Source organism: Macaca mulatta, chromosome 8, assembly GCF_049350105.2.
Source record: "Macaca mulatta isolate MMU2019108-1 chromosome 8, T2T-MMU8v2.0, whole genome shotgun sequence".
Classification (NCBI taxonomy): domain Eukaryota; kingdom Metazoa; phylum Chordata; class Mammalia; order Primates; family Cercopithecidae; genus Macaca; species Macaca mulatta.
In genome coordinates, this window is record NC_133413.1 from 122,836,981 (window position 1) to 122,861,178 (window position 24,198).

General features: G+C 33.7%; 1 protein-coding gene across 1 annotated transcript in view; it reads right to left on the reverse strand.

The window, feature by feature from the left end:
• Positions 1–24,198, reverse strand: part of CSMD3 (CUB and Sushi multiple domains 3) — a 1,224,761-nt gene that overhangs the window by 278,304 nt on the left and 922,259 nt on the right. The window contains exons 28-30 of the mRNA XM_015145899.3: positions 17,585–17,776; positions 7,238–7,376; positions 4,315–4,502 (exon numbers count right to left, since the gene is read on the reverse strand). Of these exons, the coding sequence (XP_015001385.2) occupies positions 4,315–4,502; positions 7,238–7,376; positions 17,585–17,776 (519 nt within the window). The remainder of the gene's footprint in view (positions 1–4,314; positions 4,503–7,237; positions 7,377–17,584; positions 17,777–24,198) is intronic.

Here is a 24,198-nt window from a genome sequence, read left to right on the forward strand (position 1 = left end):
AGAATCATACATCTCTGATGATGCAAGTAAATTAGAAATTTATAATATAATAAGTTATAGATTAAAATTTTATTTTGATAGTTTGAAATACTTTTAAGTAGCACTTCAGCAAAGAAAAATCATAATGCTATACTTACAACCAATTTAGAATAAAATTATGATAAATCTCTACATATCAAAACTTTTGCATAGCAGCTTAAGAGGTTCTTAAAGAAAATGTGTAGATCCAAAAGCTCATTACCAAAAGAGAAAAAATGCAAATTAATAAGCAGTATTGGCTGGGCGTGGTGGCTTATGCCTGTAATCCCTGCTGTTTGGGTGACTGAGGAGTGCGGATCACAAGGTCAGGAGTTTGAGACCAGCCTGGTCAACATGGTGAAACCCCATCTCTACTAAAGATACAAAAATTAGCCAGGCGTGGTGGGGCACACCCATAATCCCAGCTACTCAGGAGGCTGAGGGAGGAAAACTGCTTTAATCAGGGATGCAAATGTTGCAGTGACCCAGGATCGCACCACTGCGCTCCAGCCTGGGCGACAGAGCGATACTCCGTCTCAAAAAAAAAAAAAAAAAAAAAAAAGTAGTATTTATCTCAAGAAATGGGGAAAAGGATTAGCAAATCTAGAGACAATAAAAGGGAAGAACTAACATAGATAAAAGCAATATTAATAAAAATATTAAACAATGTTAACAAAAACATGCAGCAGCAAATAAAGTAAGATAAATACTGTGAATATTTTCATGTCAATAAATGTGAAATCATGGATGAAAGGAACTAGTTTTTACAAAGAGTTTTTTAAATCTAAGGTAAAAAAGCAAATCTAAATATATTTACAACCATTAAAATTTCACCACCTTAAGTCACTGGTCCCGTAGTTTTAGTTCTAGAAAACGTTCAAGAAACAGATAATCCTATCTTATACAAACTATTTTCAAGACTAGAAAATTGAGAATGCTCCCAAATTTAGGCAGGTAGTGTAATCTTGGTATCAAAACCAGACAAGGAGAGTATAAGGAAGAAAAATTATAGCTCAATCAGACGGTACTAAATCAATTTGATAATGATACAGGAGTTAAAAAGAAATTACTCAGGCAGATAGTAAAGTTTTTGTTTTAATGAAAAGCAGCCCTCAAATCACTTTCTTTTCTAACACAGAGCCACCTGTAAAATGGAGTTGCAGACATAGACAGGCAAGCCAGAAACTTGCACAGGTGAAGGCCCGCTCACAGTTGTGTCCACAGGAAAAGGCTACCTAGGACTAGGCATGTCCAAAATGGGGGCTCCATCTGCCCTTGCCAAACCTCGAGTACAGGAAGAAGAAGACAATACAGCCCCTGCCAGGCAAAGGCTCCTTTTGCATAAGAAGATTAGGGTGGGGCAACCAGCTTACCCCGCACACTAGGTAAATGTCATACCTGGTCAAACTAGTCTGTGGGTCCTATGTAACTCAGACACCGCCTCCTCAAGCCTGCCTATAAAATCTGACATAGTTAACAGTGGGGCCGGCTTTCCCCTTTCGGCTGCCCCTCTCTTAGGAAAAAGAGAGAGTTGTTCTCCTTTGTCTCTCTCTTTTTTTTTTTGCCTATTAAATCTTCGCCCCTAAACTCATTCCTCATATTTGTCCCTGTCCTTAATCTTCTTGGCGCCAAATGGCAAACCCTGGGTATTTACCTCAGACAACACCACCACTTCAATAATATATTTTTGTAACAGAGAGTAATAATTCAGAGGCAATATACACCATAGTTAAAACTCGGGACTATAGTTAAAACAATTAATAATAATCGAATGAACTCAGGAGGTGGAGGTTGCAGTGAGCTGAGATCGCCACTGCACTCCAGCCTGGGTGACAGAGCAAGATTCCATCTCAAGGAAGGAAGGAAGGAAGGAAGGAAGGAAGGAAGGAAGGAAGGAAGGAAGGAAGGAAGGAAGGAAGGAAGATGTCAGTATGCAAAATAGGAAAAAGATGCTCAATTTAATAAGGGAAAAGACAATAAAAATGACAATGAGATATCATTTAATAAGATTAGCAACTTGCCAGTTTAACAAAAGCACTGGTTTTTAAAAACTGTGGAATTTCTGAAGCTCTCATCCTCTGATTTTTGAAAGTTTAAATTGATGCAGTCTCTTTAGAGAATAATTCAGCAATACAGAGTTACATTGAAGAGGTTCATACCCTTTGACCTAGTAATCCCACTCTTAGGTATACAGATGATCTAAAAAGAATCTCACAGATATATTCAAGACGACATGTAAAAGAATGTTCATTTCATCATCATTCATTTCTGGTAGTAATAAACTAAAACAGCCTATATGTCTATCAGCAGAAAAATTTATATATTAACTTTGATATAGCCATATGGTGGAGTATCATAAAGGACTTAATAAATAAAAGATATATGCTTCTAACTTTGATAAATCTCAAAAAAAATGTAAGGGGCCAAATCAATTTTCAGAAGGATACATACATAATAAAAATACAAAATTTGTATGAAAATAAGAAATATAAAAATATGTACAAGCATAAATACATGGAAAGGATAAGTATAAAATTCAGGATTAGGGGGAATACCAGCATGAAAAGAGCAGGAATGTCTGAAAAATGACCTTGAATGCTCATTATGGTTTGCCTACATGGTCAGCTAGCCAGGTTCCCACGAATGGTAAGGGAATTATCTACCAGGTGGTTAGAGTGACGTTGCGGTCAAGCTCTCTCTCCCTAAAAGAGTTTCTAACCCATAAACCCAAGGTCTAAACTTCCCCCAAGCATCTTCTGATACAGAGCAGGTAGCATTTGCAGAAAACCTCAATAAACAGCCAGCACCCTAAACCTCACTGTCTGTGCCAAATGTCCTGTACATTTTCCTACTAACAAGGCCATTTTCCTACTTTTTCTTGTGAAATGAGAGACTTATGGAGGGATCAGGCTTTCCACTGCAATGAAAACTATACTGTTTAAGTCCAGCAGTTACCCTTGACCTGGCATACAGTTCTAAGTGATGGCAGAGATATTGGAGGACTCCAAGCATCTGTTTCTTGCTGACTTGTGAGTTTCATTTCCCTAAAAACGTCTTTCTTACCCATATTATGTGTTGTTGTGAAATTTATTGTGACCTCTTATGATAGCCCTGAAGAGACTAACCCCTGTTCCTATGGCAAATGCAAAAGGAGTTTCCATTGTATATGTGATATTTGATTTTTTAAGACAAGAATAAAGAGATCTGAAGCAAATATAGCAGAATGATAATTTTTGTCAAGTTGGCTGATGGATGCTTTGGAGTTCATTATTCTATATATAAGTTTCAGTTATTGAAAATATTAAACAAAAGGTGGTAACAAATCAAAGCATGTATTTTCAGAAATCAGTTGATAACTTGAGATGAATTATCAGTATGCCCTTCATGGACTCAGTAGTTGCAAAATAAATTTAAAGTTTATGCAATCTAAATATAAATCTGTTCCTGTAGACATAAACTACAAAATTTTAGAAAAATATAATTATAAATATCCATAGGCATTCTAATACAATTCATTTAAGCACTAGCAGAAGTATTCTAAAACATTATAACTATACTTGTTTTCCTTATTATGAATATTGACATATTTAAATATCTGTGTACATTTTCTTAGAGACAGGGTCTTGCTCTTCCAGGCTGGCCTGCAGTGCATGATCATATCTCACTGCAGCCTTCATCTCCTGGGCTCAAGTGATCCTCCTGCCTCAGTCTCTTGAGTAGCTGGTACTACAGATGTATGCTACCCCTCTTGACTAATTAAAAAATAAATGTACAGATGTGCTCTCACTATGTTTCTTAGGCTGGTCTCAAACTGCTGGGCTCAAGTAATTCTCCTGCCTTGGCCTCCCAAAGTGCTAGGATTACAGGCATGAGTGATGGCACCCAACTTACATGTTTTCTGAAATACAATTATCCTCTACTTTGTTCCCTTTATCACTGAAAGTGTTCTCCAAATGAAGGTATTTGACTGAAACTTCAGCTTCTAAAAAAATGAGACTTTTTTTGTATGTTTTGTTTTTTAATATTGTGTGGCTCCAGCCAACTCCTCCAATATACTAATTGTTAATTTGTTTGCCTGATACATTTCCTTTGGTAGTAATTAGGGAAATGCTAATTTCTTTCTCACTAATAAGAAAGGTCTACTGTGAGAACGCTTTTATGAGATGAACTGTACATAGTCTGCATTTAAAAATGCACATAAAAGTAACCACTAACAATGGGCCATACAAAATTATTCTCCTGTATAAAATATCTATAATTTAAATCATGATACTAACATGGAATATTCATATTTACCTTTGTATTCTAGATGAAATCCAGTGTAACTAACAGATCCATCACTCCGAAAAGCCAAATGCATTGTATTTGAGCTGCTTTCTATTCTCTCTGGTAACTTGCTGTCTTGAAAACTTCCAATCAGTGGGCTATTACTGTCTGGTCCATCATAGATATAGAGGAAGTCATAGTTTGGTTCTATGCTAAAACTAAAAAAAAAAAAAAGAAAAAAAAAGAAAGAAAAGGAAGTAGGATAATTATTATTAGGCTATTAGTCATAATAGTTACATGATCAAACATTAATTCAGTGCTTAACAATAATAAAAGACACTGTTAAAATAAGCTAATATAAAAAATCACCTGGCAACAACATATTTAATATAAATATCAAATAAGCAGGGGAAAAGAAAAAAAAACTTGACATTTTTACATATTTTTAAGTTGACATTGTATGCAGAGGAAATGAAGTGATTATAAGACAAATAGTTAATTGATGAAAAGATACAGGATTTGGAGTCAGAGAATGTAAGTTCAAGCCTTGTTTCTGCCCTTGTTAGTGACGTATTCTTATGCAAGTTACTTTATGTGGAGGATAATATGTATTTTTAAAACTTTTTCATCCATATATTTTGCATCATGAAAACACAAACTATTTTTTTCTTCATAAATAGTACTCCAAAGTTTATAAGCATTTTTATTGCTAAAAAATTTAACTCTATATATCAAATAAGGACAAAAGCTGAAATCAAAAGTTGAAATATATTATTTACATTTAAATAACTCAAACGAAGCTTTGCACATTGTATTAGACATTCTTTTTCCTGAAAGTAAATATATTTTCTTGTTTTAAAACCTAATGTAGGAGATATCAAACCAATACACTATCAGAATTACATAATGTGAAAAAGGATATTTTAGCATGTAAATGATTCAAATCAGTTGTGTTAATATTACAAGATTTGCATAATAAACTTGCCTTAACAACCTTCAAAAGTATAATAATTGTCCCACAATGATCATGGAACCCATATATTTAGAAGTCAGGAGACATGCAATCAATTTCTCTATTTCCTAACTCATACTGTGGTAGAGAAACATAGGGAAAAGGATAGATTAATTTAGGTCAGCAAGAAAAGTCAACCAGTTTATGATATAAAATGAAACCAGTAAAACTTGCCATTGTTAAACATTCATCAGCAGAAAAACTATTTTGTCAAGTTGTATCATATTTGCCTGCATCTAAACAAGAGATTTGTTTGGTGAAAGGTATTATTTCCAAACTTAAAGAATTTATAGAAGTTAACTTTCCACAATTCTCATCCTTTACATATTCATGTACAGGAAAGAAGAGTCCAGCTACTCGTCTTACTTGTGCATAAAGAGTGGTAAAGAGAGAATGGGAGAGTGCAGAGGTTCCCAGACCTTTTTTATATGTGGGCCCCTCTAACATGAGAAAACTGGGAGATCATCACACTATTATATTTTGTTTAAATTTATTCAGTAGCTTCAAAAATGTAGTTCAATTAACTTATCCTGAAATTTTTCAGTGGATCTGAGGCCTGAATTTGGTAACTGTGGGTATAATAATATAGCAGAAATCAGAAGATTAAACTTTATTTCATTACTTATTACCCTTGTTCTGAGATAAAACACGACTTCTGAATTTCATCTCTTCCAACATTAAACTTTGATGTTAATTACAACTTCCTTGTCTGTCTCTGTTGGGAGAATCACTAGAAACAACGGCTTTGTAAATGACACAGGAGTATTTATTATGCATGAAAGGCTGAAAGATTATTTAACAATGGAACACAGTATATTTATTTTTAATTTATAGTTTGGGACTAAATCAATACTTGAAGTATTACAACTTCTTTGAAAATGAAATTAAAACAAAAAAATATTCTTTTTAACAAAATTTTAGTCTTAGTTGTTATGTTTTTTTTTCTGAAAAACTGAAAGGACAGTGCACGCTAATATTACCTTATGTTTTACAAGGTACTTTAATAAATATTAACTCATCTTGCCAATAGTCCTGCTGTATAAGGAAAAGATTATGATTTTCATTTTACCAATGAGTATGTTAAGGCTCTTTAAAGTCAGTGGTCTCCCTAAGGTCACATAATAAATGATAGAGTTAGAAATCAAATTTAGGTCATGCACTTCATGTAATATACCCTTCTACCCTCAAGTTATTAACTAGAATAATTTCATACGTAAACTAAGCCGTGTATCATCCATTTTGATATTTCTCATGTCTGTATTGATGTTTCCTCAATTGGGAAAATGGGGATAATAATAGTATTTAACTTGGGAATTTGTCTTACAACAGGAGCCTGGCATAAAACTAAAATTATCATTGTTGTCGCTTTGGTATTACTAATTAGCAATGCACCACTACAAATTACAAAAATAAAAATTTTATTTATTTACAATTATGCTGAATTTGTAGGAGTTCAAATTATCTTTACTTAGGAAAAACTAACTGGCCTTAATATATTAGAAAATATTGAATATTTAAGTTTAACATTTCACATAAATACTAAGAGCCTTTAACACACTGGTGGCAGAACAAGGAATTGTGTTACTGGAGTCAACATACTGATTACATCAACCTTAGACAATAAAGACTGGGGACTTTTCTACTTGGAAAATCATTGAGTTGCTATTACCTAACACTTACAATGAAATATTCATGGAAAGAGGCCAGGTTTTGTGATGCCAGCTATTAGCCTCATGTGGAAAAATGGAGGCTCACTCAAATAAATAACTTGCCCAAGGTAACATGAATGACAGTGGCAAAGCTAGAACAAGTATTAGCACTGGGATTAGTAAAAAATAACAAAAATGCTATATATAGAAATAAGAATTTGCCTAGTGCAAATGCTAAAGCAAAATGGCCAAGCAATATATTTTTTTAATGTGGAAATATATAAGAACTCACCTGATGAACGCCAAGGAGATAACATAGTCTGCATTGACGGTGATAGTCCAGTCACAGTCTCTGCTATGTGGATATGGATGAGGGAAGTTTGGCGAAAGAATAAAGCCTGAAGATCCTGTTAAATTGCCTCCACAGGGTGCTTTAATTTAAACAAATAAGTAAAATATCTTTAAACATTAATACAATTTATTAGCTATCAATATTTTTGAAATCACCTCTCTAAAAGAGTTTATGAGGCTTTGTACAGACCTGACTTTTATAGTACCTGAAGCTTGGATACAGCATTATCTTTCAAGAAAGATCATTAAAATATTGAATACATGGATACATAAAATTTAGCTGCTTTATTGTCTTCAAGAGACCAAAAAGAATGCGTATGTACTTTTCTCTCTTTCTATTATTATTTTGTTTCATGTCAAAAGAAAAGCATTAAAAAAAAGTGGTAAAGATGATTTTCCTCTGGTTACCAGAAAAAATCAGATCGAAGCAAAACAAAACCTCTAATAATAAATAGAAAAATAAGATATGAGATATATAGCTTATTTTCATGTCTCTCCTGGCACCATTTATGTATCTAGTACATTACTGCAGTTTCAAACAAAGGTTTCCATAACACTTCAATGGAGAGCTTCAAAAAATTGTCAGTGAAACTCAGAGAAGAGATTCTTTAGGGGATTACTGTTGAAGTTTGTTAAACAGAGTTTGTGTTCAAGAAGTTATACATTACACAGAAATTGACATCTTCAAAAAAACAGAGAAATGAAGAAAGATATGGAAGTCTTCATGGTGGTGTGAGAGAGTGGGTAATACAAATAAATACACACACTCAACTGAGGGACATTAAGATTAGGATTCTGACACTCTCACGATATCTCCTACACATAATCAGTACATCAACATTCTTCTCTCACCTGGGTTTTGAAATTGCAGTTTTCTGAGATAAATATGAGCATTCAGTTATAAGGGAAAAGAATTTTTTTTGACCCATAAAACTGGTATTGTAAGGAAGAGAATTTTGATTCTGCCAACATTTCAGCATTTCTGTTCTTTCCATGAGTTGAGATATGCAATATTATCACTATGGCTTGGTAATTTTTCCATTGCCTTTTGTCTGGTACTGCCTTCCTCCATGCCCCTCTGCTACTCTTGTCTCAATACCTGAGTCACTCTCAAAAAGTTGTCTCAGCTCTTACTATATTGAGAGTATCTAGTTGCTCAGACTTAATATATTCACCACTACTTTCCTATCGCTTGTATGTTTTTGTGGTACATTATAAAATGATTAGACATAAACTGCTTCAATGTTCTGTGGTCCTCCATCTCCAAGCTTAAATGCCTCCTGAATATTTCTCTTTACAATCCCAGGATAAAGTCCCTCCTAATCAAGATACCACCCTTAACCTGGTCACATAATCCTTCTTCCTTATCCAAAACACTCGTCCAATTATTTATCTCCCTTACTTTTCCTGGCTTCCTCCCCTTCATCCACAAACATGTTCAGGTTTCTTTCATTTTAAAAATAAAAGAGAGTTCCTTATGACCTATCCACTTTCACTCTTTTTTGTCTGAAAATGGCTTACTGTAAGGAAACACCCTGCCTCATATGACTTAGATAAGACTCACTTATCATGACTTAGATAAGCTGTCTTTGTTACCATCTTGTTTATGGGAAGACCAGCCACAGACCCTGCCAGTTCCCATTCTTTGCTTCTAGCTGAACTGCTTGGCTCACTGATTAATCTGAATAAAATGTTTGTGAAACAAACTTTGATTACGTTTCCCTCCTTCTTCTGGGCTCCTGAACTTTGTCTCCCTTCTCAGCTTTAAGATAGCACAGGATATTTCCTGAGAAAAGGCTGGATTCAGAGCACAACATTCTCTGATCTACTATTCAATCAGGCTGCCCTTGCCTCTGACTTCACATTTAGTTCTCTCTAGCTTCGTTTAGCCTTCTCCAAAAAAGAGAAAAAGCCTTTTTTCTAACTCCTGAGATAGGTGCAGATCTTACAGCCTTAGTATTCCCTGTTGCAATAGTCCCTTCCCTGCCTACCCTGCTCCTTGCAATAATCCTGTTTGAATCAAAGTCTCTTCTTACTAAATTGTGTGTGTGTGTGTGTGTGTGTGTGTTTTAATTTGGCATAACTAAGCTTTTTGAAGGGGAAGTCTGCTCTTGTCTCTTTCTGCACCCCTGTGCTGTATGTACCTATGGGACAGATTAAGATGACTAACAAGACTAGAAAAGCAGAAAATCAAAGGAGGAAAATGTTTCTTATGTTGTTTCTCAAAGAAAAGTGCCAAAGTATTCACCATGAGAAAAATTATCATAAGGTTTAATCATTTATTTTTATTTTAAATTACATTTAGAGAGACACAATAACCTTTCTATTACTTAGATAGTCTAACAGTCTAGATTTGGTGTTTTTTTTTTCTGATACAGGGTCTCACTCTGTGGCCCAGGCTAGAGTACAGTGGAATGATCACAGCTCACTGCAGCCTTTTCCTCCCAGGCTCAGATCCTCCCATCTCAGCCTCCCCAGTAACTGGGACTACAGACATGGACTACCACGTGCAGCTAATCCTTGTATTTTTGGAGAAACAGAGTTTTGCCATGTTGCCCAGGCTGGTCTTGAACTCCTGCGCTCAAGTGATGGACGCACCTCAGCCTCCCGAAGTGTGGGGATTACAGGTGTGATCCACCATGCTTGGCCTCTAGATGTCTTTACATGGTCCTTTTTACCTTTTATTCTCTTCTCAACCATTGACCTAGTGCAAACATTTCTTAGCTTGCTCCCAATACAACATTTCTTAGCTTATACTTAGGTGACTTCTGCATTTATAATAATAATTAAGACTTTGCTGCCTTTATCTTTCTCTTCATATCTGTAGTCATTCTTAATTGCTGATCTTTATCTTAGAGTCACTGTCCTAATTTCTGGAATCTTAGAAACTAGTGTTTCTGAGGTTTTCTTCTAGTGTCGTTATACATACTTCAGTCTTATTATCATACACTTCCTCCTTTACATCTCCTTATAATTTTGGTGATCTCCTGAGTTCCTTACCTAGTTCTCTTAATTTCTACTGTTACATTTTTCCTTGCTGACCATATGTAAATTTAAGATTTTTATCTTCTAATTTTTATACACTGATAACACCCTTCCCTATCTCCTCTTACAGATTTCTTGGCTGAAGTCTAAACCATATGCCAGTCTTTACTGAATCTCTTTCTCTGTAGTCTATCGGTACATCAAACATAGAATAGCCTAAATACTCAACCTCAAATCAAGTTGGCTTCTTCTCCTAGGTTCCTAAATTGTTAGATGAGCAGTACTATCCACCTGTAGTCCCAAGCTAGAGGTCTAAGAGTCTTGCCTTTTTTTCACTGCATCCTTATATCCAATTCATCAAGAAGCCCTGCCAAAACCCACCTTGTAGCTATTTTCAACTGGTCCTTCTTTTCTTGCCTACTACCAATAGTACCGATAGGTCTAACCCTTCTCTCTTTCTTGAATTATTACAATTGATAATTGAAATAATTACTCCCTCTCAGTGAAAACATCTAATTATACTATGTATATGCATAAAATTCTGCAACTCTTTCACGTTGTCTAAAATATAATGTCCCAATTCCCATACAGCCTTCATGATCTGACCCCTACAGCCTTTCCAATTTCATCAACCCTCAGGGTATACACGTAAATTATACTCAAATACTATCATACTGCTTATATTTCCTTGTTCTTCCATGACTTTACTTATTTTATTTCTTCTTCCTGAAATGTTTGTTTCCATTCTACATTTATGTAACTCTAACTTATGTTTTTAGATTCATCACTGCCTCCAGAAAGTTTTCCTGGAATGGGCACTACCTTCAACTCTCTCTAAACCATTCTGGTATTCATAGTAACCTCTGCCAAGCTCTGTTGTTTCTCTTATTACATTTTATTTTAATATTCCACTCAGGTGTCAGTATTCATCACTAATATGTAATATCAACCATCTGGTATCCACAGTAACCTTTGCCCATCTCGGTTATTGATTATGCAAATAGTGAAGATGACTGTACTGATGAATGCACAATCTAATTTGTAGCTATGTGTTTAAATAAAAATAGCAACACATTTTACCTTTGGGGCTCTTAAAATAATATGTGAATATGAAAAAAAGTATAATAGCAAATGTATATACAGGCATACCTTGGGGATATTGGAGGTTCAGTTCCAGACCCCCACAATAAACCAAATATAGCAATAAAGTTAGTCACAAAACTTTTTTGGTTTCCAAGTGCATATAAAAGTTATGTTTACATTATATTTTAGTCTATTAAGTGTATAATAGCAAAATTGTGTCTAAAACAGTACATAACGTAATTAAAAATACTTTATTGCTGAAAAACGAGAATGGTCATCTGAGTCTTCAGTGAGTCACAATCCTTTTGCTAGTGGAGGGTCTTGCCTAGATATTGATGGCTTCTAACTGATCAGGGTGGTGGCTGTTGAAGCCTGGGGTAGCTGTGGCATTTTCCTAAAATAAGGTAATAAAGAAGTCTGCCATATCACTGGACTCTTCCTTTCATGAAAGATTTCTCTGTAGCATGTGATGCTATTTGATTGCATTTTACCCACAGCAGAACTTCTTGGAGACAATCCTCCCAAATTTTGCCTCTGCTTTTATGAACTAAGTTATGTAGTATTTGAAGTTCTTTGTTGTCATTTCAACAATGTTCATAGCATCTTTACCAGAAGTAGATTCCATCTCAATAAATCACTTTATTTTCCCATCCATAAAAAGCAACTTCTCATTCGTTCAAGTTTTATCACGAGATTGTAACAATCCAGTCCCATATTCAAGCTCCACTTCTGATTCTAGTTCTCCTGCTATTTCTACCACATCTGCAGTTTCTTCTTCTGCTGAAGTCTTAAACACTTGGAATCAACTTCTGCTGAACTCCTGATGATATTGATATTTTTACTGTCTCTCATGAATTTTACAAATGTTCTTTTCTTCTTTTATTTTAGACGGAGTCTTGCTCTGTCGCCCAGGCTGGAGTACAGTGGCCTAATCTTGGCTCACTGCAAGCTCCGTCTCCTGGGTTCACGCCGTTCTCCTGCCTCAGTCTCTGGAGCAGCTGGGACTACAGGTGCCTGCCACCACACCCAGCTAATTTTTTTGTACTTTTAGTAGAGACAGAGTTTCACTGTGTTAGCCAAGTTGGTCTCGATCTCCTGACCTCGTGATCCACCTGCCTCGGCCTCCCAAAGTACTGGGATTACAGGCGTGAGTCACTGTGCTCAGCTACAAATGTTCTTAATGGCATCTAGAATGGTAAATTCTTTCCAGAAGGTTATTGGCATAAAAACATTAATCTCTTTGCATATTCCATTAGGTCTTTTGGGTGACCAGGTACATTTTCAATGAGCAGTGATATTTTGAAAATAATCTTTTTTTCTGAGCAGTAGATCTCAACAATGGGCTTAAAATATTCAGTAAGCCATGGTGTAAACAGATGTGCTGTTATCCAAACTTAATTGTTCCATTTATAGATCACAGGCAGAGTAGATATAGCATAATTTTTAACAGGCTTAACTTTTTCAGAATGGTAAATGAACACTGGTTTTATTTTAAAGTCACCAGCTGCATTAGCCCCTATAAGAGAGTCAGCCTGTCCTTTGAAGCTTTGAAGCCAGACATTGATTTCACCTCTCCAGCAATGAAAGTTCCAGATGACACTATTCCAATAGAATGCTGTTTAATCTACGTTGAAAACTGTTTTTAATGAAGCCACTTTCATCAGTGATCTTAGCTAGATCTTCTGGATAACTGGCTGCAGCTTCTTCTTCAGTACCTACAGATTCACGTTGCATTTTAATGTTATAGAGATAGCTGCTTTCCTTAAACCTTATAAATTGGCCAGGCACAGTGGCTCACGCCTGTAATCACAGCACTTTGGGAGGCTGAGACGGGCGGATCACGAGGTCAGGAGATTGAGACCATCCTGGCTAACATGGTGAAACCCCGTCTGTACTAAAAATACAAAAAAAAAAAAAAAAAAAAAAAGTCAGGCGTGGTAGCCGGTGCCTGTAGTCCCAGCTACTCAGGAGGCTGAGGCAGGAGAATGGCATGAACCCGGGAGGTGGAGCTTGCAGTGAGCCAAGGTTACGCCACTGCACTCCAGACTGGGTGACAGAGTGAGACTCCGTCTCAAAACAATGACAACAATAACAAAAACACCTTATAAATCAACTTATGCTAGCTTCAAAGTTTTCTTGCAGCTTTTCCACCTGTGTATGTCTTTATGGACTTAAAGAGTTAGGGCCTTCCTTTGGATTAGGTTTTGGCTTATGGGAATGTTGTGGCTGGTTTGATCTTCTATCCAGACCACTGGCTTGCTTCATATCTGCAACAAAGCTGTTTTGCTTTCTTATCATTCCTGTGTTCACTAGAGTAGAATTTTCCATTTCTGTCAAGAATTTTACCTTTGCATTCGGAACTTGGGTAACTATTTGATTCAAGATGCCTATCAGCCTATCTTGGCTTTCAACTGGCCTTCCTCACTAAGCTTAATCATTTCTAGCTTTTAATTTAGAGTGACAGATGTGCAACTCTTCCTTTCACTTGAATGCTCAGAGGCCATTGGTCTACTTTTAATATTGTGTATCAGAGAATAGGTAAGCCCAAGGAAAGAGAGAGACGTGGAGGAACAGTCAGTTAGGGGAGCACTCAAAACACACACATTTATTGGTTAAGTTCACTGTCATACATGGGCATTTGTTTGTGGCACCCCGAAACAATTACAATAGTAACATCAAAGATCACTGATCAAAGATCACAATAACAATAAAATAGTAATGAAAAAGTTTGAAATATTGTGAGAATTACCAAAATGTAATACAGGGACCTGAAGTGAGCACATGCCATTAGAAAAAAAAGTCTATTAGGACTTGCTTGGCACAGGGTTGCCAAAAATCTTCAATTTGTAAAAAAATGTAATATCTGTGGAGTGAAATAAAGTGAAGTGTAATAAAATGAGATATGCTTACATGTATGTATATATGTACAAAAGACCAGAATGATAGCAAAATATTCTTTGTGATTTTTTTCCACTTGGATTATGCATAATTTTGGAGAGAGTAGGGCAGTAATTTTGTTTCAATTGTCCTTATTTGACAAGGAACATTGGTCTTTTTTATTGTTAGAAATTGTATAGAGATACACACATATATGTACATGTACATGTTATACATGTATATTCTTTATCACAAAAGATGTAAGAAAAATTATTACATATAAATTATCTATTAATTAGATATAAGATCCTCTAAAATTATTTTTATTCTATTACTTAAATTATTATTTTTCTTCTAGTGACAAGGTCTTACTATGTTGCTCAGTCTTATCTCAAACTCCTGGGCTCAAGCAATCCTCCCTTCTCAGCCTCCTGAGCAGTTGGGAACACAGGTGTGCATCTATTTAAATTATTTATCAAAGATTTCTTGATATATTTCAATGCTGTGGTTGATTTTGAAAATCTATGAAAGCCAATGAGAAAAGCAAAGACATTATCTGACGTTTGTAAATCCCAAATTCTTAGTGAGTAAAGAAAATTATCTTAAATATACTCAACTCTAAATAGCATTTAGAAATGCATCTCTATTTTTACCCATCTAACCATAAAGCACTCAAAATACAAGTCAGAGATTCATGAATTAAGTTTTCAGTAATTTGTTCTGAATGCAGTGTTTTCTGAGGCAGTTACATGGGCATCAACTATGGATAACTATTTTACGATCTTCTTAATTTTTTTCCCAAATTCAATTTTATTTGTGTCTTCTTTCTTTCTCAAAAGCCCACTCACATTAATGTCTTCCTTATTTACCTTCATATTGAATGCTGCTACTTTCCCGCTGGCAATATCAAAGTAATTTGCACACTGTAAATTTTGTTGGAATGAATTCTATTAACTCTCTTAAAGACAACATCCTTCTGTTTGGCATTTGCTATCAGACTGTTTCTACATGCAAGCAAGCAAAATGTTTTACGCTCTGGGGTCTGAGACATAGAATTATGGAGTTTCTAAGAAGTTCAGGGTTTAATCTTTGGCATGGTATTTCCAATCATGAAGTTCTTTCTTATCAGTTTTAGAGGTCAAGCTTTCTGCAGCCTTAGCAATTTTTTAGACTTTTTTTTTTAAGGTTATTTTCTTCCTCGGAGAAGCTCTAATTTATATCTTCTCCTGAAGCTAGCTTTTCCTACCAAAAATAATACACAGTATCATTATCTACACAAAAATCTTACACAACCTGCTTAACTTAAGTAAGATTTAGTACTCAGCTTTTTTTTTTTTTTTTTTTTTTTTTTTTTTTTTTTTTTTTTGAGAATAGGACTTGCTAGCTAAAGCATATTCTTGTCTAAAAATGGAAATTTATAATAGCAGATCTCAGAACTTCTTCATCTTTTGCATCTTGGATTTTAGTGTTATCTAGAATTTTTGTATAAGCCATTTAATATTTTAGGATTCTATATAAAAACAATTGGCATAAGTTAGCCCTTCTGGTAATTCTAATAAGCAACAACCTTTAGTCAAATCTAAGAATCAGAATAAAGCAAGAAGTTCTACAGTAAGATTTTGGTGTTTCATAATTTATTCTTTACATAAATATTCTCTTCATGAGCTATGTGGTCAAATTCCAATTAATTAGAATAAGAAGTTTTAATTTAGTTGAAAATGTTTTGGTTAATTGAGTAGTAAACAAACTTGAAAATTTTGAAACAAATATGATACATTATTTTAATCTCTTTCTTTGCAGACATTTCTTAACAGTTTTTTATCAGATTCTATGAGTGCACTTACAGTAAAGGTAAATTAATTGATATTTGTTGATTCAGAATCTTGCAGTGTTACATGAAAAACAATATGAGTGTGAACAGAAATAGTGTAATGGGAGATATAGCTAAATCTGAACTGTTCAAGCGATGCCATTATTTCATGCTTTATAAAAGGGTCTCTAATAAATTTACTTATTTGGCATTTGTCTTATTTTTTTACAGCAGAAATCTAGAACTGTCTGTCTGGTTTTGGCCTTTGTATGTTGTTTGTTGATTTTAGTGTTTTTTTCAAATCCAACCTTTTTAGAGAAAATGTGTTGTAAAACTTTTTTTTTTTAATTTATTTCACTGGAAAGTAAGTTCATAGGAACAGAGAACTTTTCTGTCTTGTTTTATTGCTAATTTCCCACTGTTTAGAACAGTGCCTGAGACACAGTTAATGACCAATGAATTTGATTTTGTAATTTTGTGTGGGGAGTTACAAGATGAGGTAAAATAAATCTGAATAATTGATTGAGCTTGTTCACTTCTAAATGAAGAACTAACACTCTTTTCCTATTTCCATAGGACTTTCAAAATAAATCACTGTGAAGTTTATGAGTTAGGTATAAGTGAACAAAAATAAGATTCTCTCTCTAAAACATGATACATTTGAATATACCAAATGCTATAAGAAATACAATGATGAACAAGATATAGAATCTTCTCCTAAGTTGCTTACAGTGCAGTAAGAGAGAGTACGTAAATAAACAAAATTTTCAGTAGAGAAAACATAGTTTGTTCAAAATGTGTTGTAAATTCAAGATGACACAAATACTAAAGCACCTGAACAGAACAAAAAAGTTTAAGATTAAACTAGTTTAATTATGTAGCAGATTTTCTAACTATTTTTATTCCAAAAGTGGGGCATTCCTCTAAGTCTTTCTCAGACCCAATAATAATTTGTGTTTTAATTTTCTAGAGTCTGACTTGGAGATTCAATAACAGAGTACGGAGACAAAAGACAGCTGGAAGTATGATCCAGGCTGCTACAATTTCTTAGATCTTCCAAATAAAAACCAATATTCTTTTGGATTACATTAATTAAATGGAAAGACAAAGCTTGGAAATTCTGATATAGATTCTGACAATATTTTCTTTCTTAAATGAAATAACCATTTTAGAGACAAGATCAATATGACTCATTTTAATATGGAGTCTGAATCCACTCTTTAAAATTTAAAAGCAATGGAAAACTATGGTTAAATAGTAAATGAAGGATGATAGAATTTTTCAAGAGCTTTCATTCATAACTGTTTTAGGATCTTAGAATCATTAAAAAATTAATGAAATCATCAGTCTTTACCCCATGGAAAAATAATAATCATTTTACAATCTTGTACATTCTGGGGAGGTTAATAATCCTCTGAAATCTTGGACTCTCATATAGAATCTGTTGTCGAATATGGTTCTTAAGACATCAATACCAGTTTTTAACCATTGTTTTATGTTTATATAAAATTTTAATTGTTCTTTAATTCATACCTATACAGACTGGTGGGCTGGGCTGCCAGAAGTACCGATTTTCTACCTGAATGCAGGTTATTCTTTCCTCTCCTTGAAGTTCATATCCTGGGTCACATTGAAAAACGACAGTGTCCCCAGGTTCTCTTCCATCCCCATTTCGAGTCCCATTCATGGGGACCCCTGGGTCACGACACGCAGTGGCAACAGAACCTACCAAAAGACAGAGGCAAAATTTTAGGTTTGATAACTACCAAAATCAATTTCATATATCCATGTGTTTTAGAAAATCATTTTTTAAAATTGTTGGGTCAATTTTTAAATGCTATACAATAAATGATTTTGCTATATTTTATAGAATTTATGTGTTAACTTATTTGAAGAAGTGGTGTAGTATTTTAGTTGCCAAATACTAGATTTACTCAACATTATTAAATGTGTTTTAAAAGACACTGAAGAGTATAAAAAGAAAGCATCATACTGGGAAAATACACTTGTTTGGAACATATTCGCAGAGGACTTGTAGCTAGGATATATAAAGAACTCTCAAAACTCAAAGAAAAAAAAAAGGAGAAGAAGAAAATTAACAATCTATCCAGTTACAAAATGAGCAAAAGACATTTCATTGAAAACAATATCAGAAAACACATGAAAAGATGTTCAACATCACTAATAGGGAAATGCAAATTAAAACCACAATGAGATATTACTACATACATTTCAAATTGGCTCAATTTTTTACAAAAAAAGTATGATAACAACAAATGCTCATGAGATTACGGAGAAAACTGGATAATTCATGCATTGCTGGTAGGAATGTAAAGTGGTACAACCACTCTGGAAAGGATTATGGCACTTTCTTACAAAACTAATAATTCACTTACTATATACCACAACAATTGCACTCTTGAATATTTATCCAAAAGAAAATAAAACTTATATTTACATGAAAGCCTGTACACAAATATTCATAACAACTTTATTCATAGTTGCTAATAACTAGGAACAACCCAAATGTCATTCAACAGGTAAATGATTAAATGATGGTAAATCCACACCATGGAATATTACTCAGTTATAAAAAAGAATGATTCATACATATGACTTGGATGGATTTCAAGGGAATTGGGCTGAGTGCAAACAATACAATATACAAATATGATCTACTGTTTAATTATTTTATGTAACATTCTTGAAGTGACAACATTTTAAAATTAGAGGCCAGGTATAGTGACTCACACCTGTAATCCCAGCACTTTGGGACATCAGGGCAAGAGGATTTCAAAATGCAAGGAGTTTGAGACCAGCCTGGGTAACTAAGTGAGACTCTGTCTCTCCAAAAAAAAAAAAAAAAAAAAAAAATTAGCCCAGCATGGTGGCGCATGCCTGCAGTCCCAACTACTTGAGAGGCTGAGGTGAGAGGATAGCTTGAGCCTAGGAGGTCAAGGCTACAGTGAGCCATGATTGTCCGACTGCACTAAATTTATAAGTGAATTTATTTTGTAATATCCATCAGTGTTTCTCAACAGAGCACTAAACAGAGCATCATGCATCAAAGAATATGAGCAATTATAGTCTTCCAGTATGGATAGAGATCTTTTATAAAAAATGTTTTATGTTTATGTGTGTGAGAAACTTACCTATTAAATTTTTCTTGATTTGCTCTGGAATGGTTTCCACCCAAATTAAAATTGACCTGTTGTATTAATCTGTTTTCACACTGCTATAAATAACTACCTGGGACTGGGTAATTTATGAAGAAGAGAAGTTTAATTGACTTACAGTTCTGTAGGTTTAGTAGGAAACATGGCTAGGAAACTCAGGAAACTTACAATCATGGCAGAAGGCAAAGGGGAAGCAAGCACATCTTACCATGGCAGAGAAGGAGAGAGTGAAGGGGAAAGTGCCACACACTCCCAAATAACCAGATCTCATGAGAACACACTCACTATCAAGAGAAGAGTAAGGGGAAAGTCCGCTCCCATGATTCAATCACCTCCTAACAAGCCCCTCCATTGACACGTGGGGATTACAATTAGAGATGAGATTTGGGTGGTGGCACACAGCCAAATCATATCACCTGTGGATTGGTTTTATAAGTGGAGAGTGATGTTCGACACACAAGGTTTACATTTAGGATGTTTTTATTAGAAAGAAGTGACATAAATGTGAAAAGTGTTATAGCTTTCAAATGGAATAACAGGAATAATATAAAAGATTATGAAAAATACTTGTTTTATTTGAGATTTCCAGTGTACTGGACACAGGAAGCTTTCAGCTTAAGATGTACATTCTCAAAAATAAAAATGTTTGTGCAACAATGTAAGAAAAACATATTGAAATGAAAGAAGTCAATATCATCATATTTTAGCTGAGTACGACAGGAAAAAAGGCTAAGTATGATGGGAAAACAGTGTTTTTACGCTACTGTCAGAATTACTGGGCTGAAAGATTTAAAGTGGGATGTAATAGCTAAAATAAGGTTTTGATTTGACAGCTAATATACAATATGTGAGAATACACATTTGCCTTTGGGCTTAGTTGACTTGAAGGAGAAGAGGGAGTAAATCCCTCAAGTTCCTTTTTCTTTCAATTAACAAACAAATTAGGAGTAAGATTTTAAAGAACAAGAAAGAATGATGCGGTTTAATGAAAGACCAAAAAAAATTTTTCCCTCTTGGAATTACTTGAGTTCTTAAAGCAGTTAGTTAAATACACACAGGAACAATTACTTCATGTAAATGCTATTGTCTTTTTTTTTTTCTTAACTTATTCAAAGTTTGATTTTCATGCTCTTTATACTCTGTGTTGTAGGTAGGCAAAATTATAATAATTTTAACATCAATCATTCTTCATCTGTATTAAATAGAAACTGTAACCAGTGAAGGAAATAACAATTTAAGAAGCTATGTTATATTTCCTTTCAAATTAGAAGTTAGATAATCTCACATAATTAGAATGATTAAAAAAGCAATTATATAATATTAAAACAACTTCATTGATCATACATTTTAAAATACATTAATTATTTGTATTTTATATGTACTCCTCATTTTTTGGATTCATATAATTCTCAAAATACATAATCCTTATTTGTATCTTAATTTTGTTATTGTTTTTATACAAATTTTTAAGTAGAGGTTTGATCATCTTTATCACCTCCTGTTCTGGAACAACATATAGAATATTTCTATAGAATGAGGACTTGTTTGGCAATTAAGCATTTTAATTTATCAACTATTTTAAATATGTAAAAATTTAAAAGTATATGTCAGAAAATACTATACTGACTGCCAATGTATTAACCGTGGGTAATTCACTCATTTTCTAAACGTCTTATTTCAAATTGGTTCAGATTTATTTGGTAAAATGAATATCTGTATCTTTGTTTTATTAGATTTTAAGTCTGCCATTCATGTCTCCTTTTCCCTAACATAAATATTCAAAGTAAGCAGAAATTCCAACAAAGATAACAACCTTGTTGTCTCACCTGTAATAATATCATAAAAGGAACATTCTTGAAAGTGAATAATAGGCTTATATGTTATAACACCCAAATATAATTCGTGTTTGACCTGTAAAATCCCATGAAACTGTCAATAAAAGATTACTTCCCTGTCTTGTTTTCTTCGTCTCAAAAGGGCTGGCCAATTTCATTTTGGTTAGTCTAGGAATTATCCAGTGGCTAGTCTGTTACACAGATGTAGATTGTACTCCCTAAATTAGTTTAACATTCATTAGAAAGAATAGTAGTCACACAGAAAAAGTATATAAATAGAAGTATACATGAATGGCTAAGAATGCTAATATATAATACTTATTGAGCACTTTCTACATTTAAAATACCATGCTATGAACTACATCTCGATTCACAGGAAGTCTGAGAACTATTATTATCCATATGTTTCCATTGATAAAATTGAGGCTTAAAAAGGCTAAGGTGCTTCCCCAACATCGTACAATTACTTAAGGACAGTTAAAGTACAAATGCAGATATAAAACCATATCCAAGGGACATTTTTAAAATAAAAGTCATAAAGCCTTTGTAATAAAATGTGCTTAAGTGTTGAATAGAGCATAAAATTCAAGATATGATTATTTAAGTGGAAGTCTCTAAAACATGCTATTAATCTTTAAGTGCCATTTTAAAATCAGACGAGCAATTATCCACCTATTATTTTGACAAAAGTAGTCCAAAAATATACACATTTATAACATCTTAAATGTATTAATTTCTTTAAAAATATTTGCACAGATATCAACATTACAGCTTTACTAAATAGGGTTCTATTGTTATATATCAAATTGAATAAAGACTATCTAAGAAAGAGAAACTTTAAAAAGACAATTAATTTAGAATAGAGACTAATAAAATAATGATAATAGCAATGATCACTGTCTCTATTTAGAGCATATAGTGTGCAAAGCACTTGACTAGCAGCTCAATTTACACTCTTAAGCTAAAACACAGAATCCTTACAAAGTGGTATTGTCACCCCATTTTTAAATGGGCAAAATGAGATCTTAAGGTCTCAGAGATCTTAAGTGCATGTTCTTAGCAGACCTGGAATTTGAACTCAACCAGCAGGGCTCTTCATCACTACAATGTGTTGTCTCAGCACAAACCTATCCCATTCCAGAAATAACATAAAGCCATATCCTACTAGTGGAACTCTGACAGCTGTTTATTGAGGAAAGAACTGACTGAAAACAATTAGACCAATTTGAAATGGAAAGGCAAGAAATGTTGAACTATTTGCATCCCTTTATTACACATAAAAATATGTTGCTGCCTACATTTTTATTATAATGGAAAGCAGAAAAGAAAGATGCAAGGTTATACTTGTGGTTATTAAAAATAATAGAAATAAAATTTATTCATATACATCTCCAAGTTTAGCCATGTATATGCCAAATATATGCCAAATAACATTTTAAAGTAACTACAATATGAAGAACATTTCCACTCCAACTGCTTTTTCACTCTTTCTCCTTCTCATCCCTTATTTTGTTTTATTTCTTCTTTATAATTTTTTGAGAGGGCAAAGCAATAGATAAAAGCACTCTCTTCTTAACACCATCAAATCGATCACTCCACTGGTATTTTTATCCATATTTTGTTCCCCATCTTTTAAAATGGAGAAGTTGGCCTTGTTCTATAAAAAGCCAACCCTAGCTCCTGTGTTGCTGATATTAAACACTGTTAAGGACTTCATTTCTAAATGTTTTTCATCTCCTCTGCATTACTAGCACATTGGATCATTCTCATTCGCATGTACAGTACTATTCTGGATCATTCTCAACAGCTTGTAATTGTGGCTTATATCTTCTATCTAAAATAAACAAACAAAACTTTATAATATCCCCATCCTCTTTCAGCTGCTTTCCCATTTCTTTGCTTTCTTTAATAGAAAATCTATTACATATATCTCCTGAGAGAAGTTTCTATACAATTGTCTCCAGTTTTATTGTCAGTCTTTCCTCTATTCCACTATTTTTAAGTCCAGGCTGCCAAATCCAGTGGTAACTTTTATGCTTTCTTTCAAAAACCTTTCAGCAACATTTATTAGAGCTGACTATTCCTTCCTTCTTCAAGCGCTTTTTTTTTTGGTTTTGTTTTGTTTTGTTTTCTGGCCTCCAATTCATCGGTCTAATCTGGTTTTCTTTCTGGCTTATTAGCGTCTCTCTTTTGGTATCTTTTGCTTTTGTTACTTGATAACCTGATGACTGAGGGCTGGAGCACCTTAGGAATTAGTCCTTAATGCTCTTATCCCTTCTTTCCACAATTTCTCAGTAAATAACTTCACAAGTTTAAATATTATTTTTAGCTTGATGTCCCTGAAATGTATATATCCAGCCTTAACTTTTTTTCTGAGCTCTTAACCATTCTCTTCAAGTGCCTATTTAACTTCTGTACTTAGATATCTAGTAGGTTCCTCAACTTACCATGTCCAAAATATTGCAAAATTATAAAACCTTTCAATCTTCTGATTTGGAAAGTAAAAATGTAAAAAATAAGTATAAAATTTCACCTATGTAAATTTTCCATAGACACTTGATGTCATTGCAAATGTACTTCTAATTTATTATAACCAGATAAAAATATGTTTTAGAAATATATTCAAAATAGAAGGTAAAAATCACTGGCATAGGAAATAGAGTGAACATTAGCAAAATTATAAAATCTTCTAGTTTTTATTCTATTTTTATGCCAGTTATTTTACTTTATATGGTAGCATTTATTTCTAATGAAATGAGTTTTTCTGATTGTTATAATAAATTAGAAATAAATTTGCTATGATAAATTTTTACTTTCAAAATAGAACTTTTTTTCTTCCGCTAAAAACAAATAACTGTGCCCATGGCAATTTTTTCTTTAAAATTCTCATTACCCTGAATGTGAAAAAAAGATAGACATGTAAAAGTAATGCAATTTTATAACTGCTTATACATAGTAGAAACAATTTTTCAAGATATGTTGTTTTATTCTAATTGTTTTTAAGGAATCTGTTTGCATTATTATAAAAGAATGTATGCTTATCTGAGAAAACATATGTTACTTAGAAATTGTTTTTACAATACCATCAATCTTCATCACTGATCTAAATCCACTGAAAGAGTTCATAGCATTCATC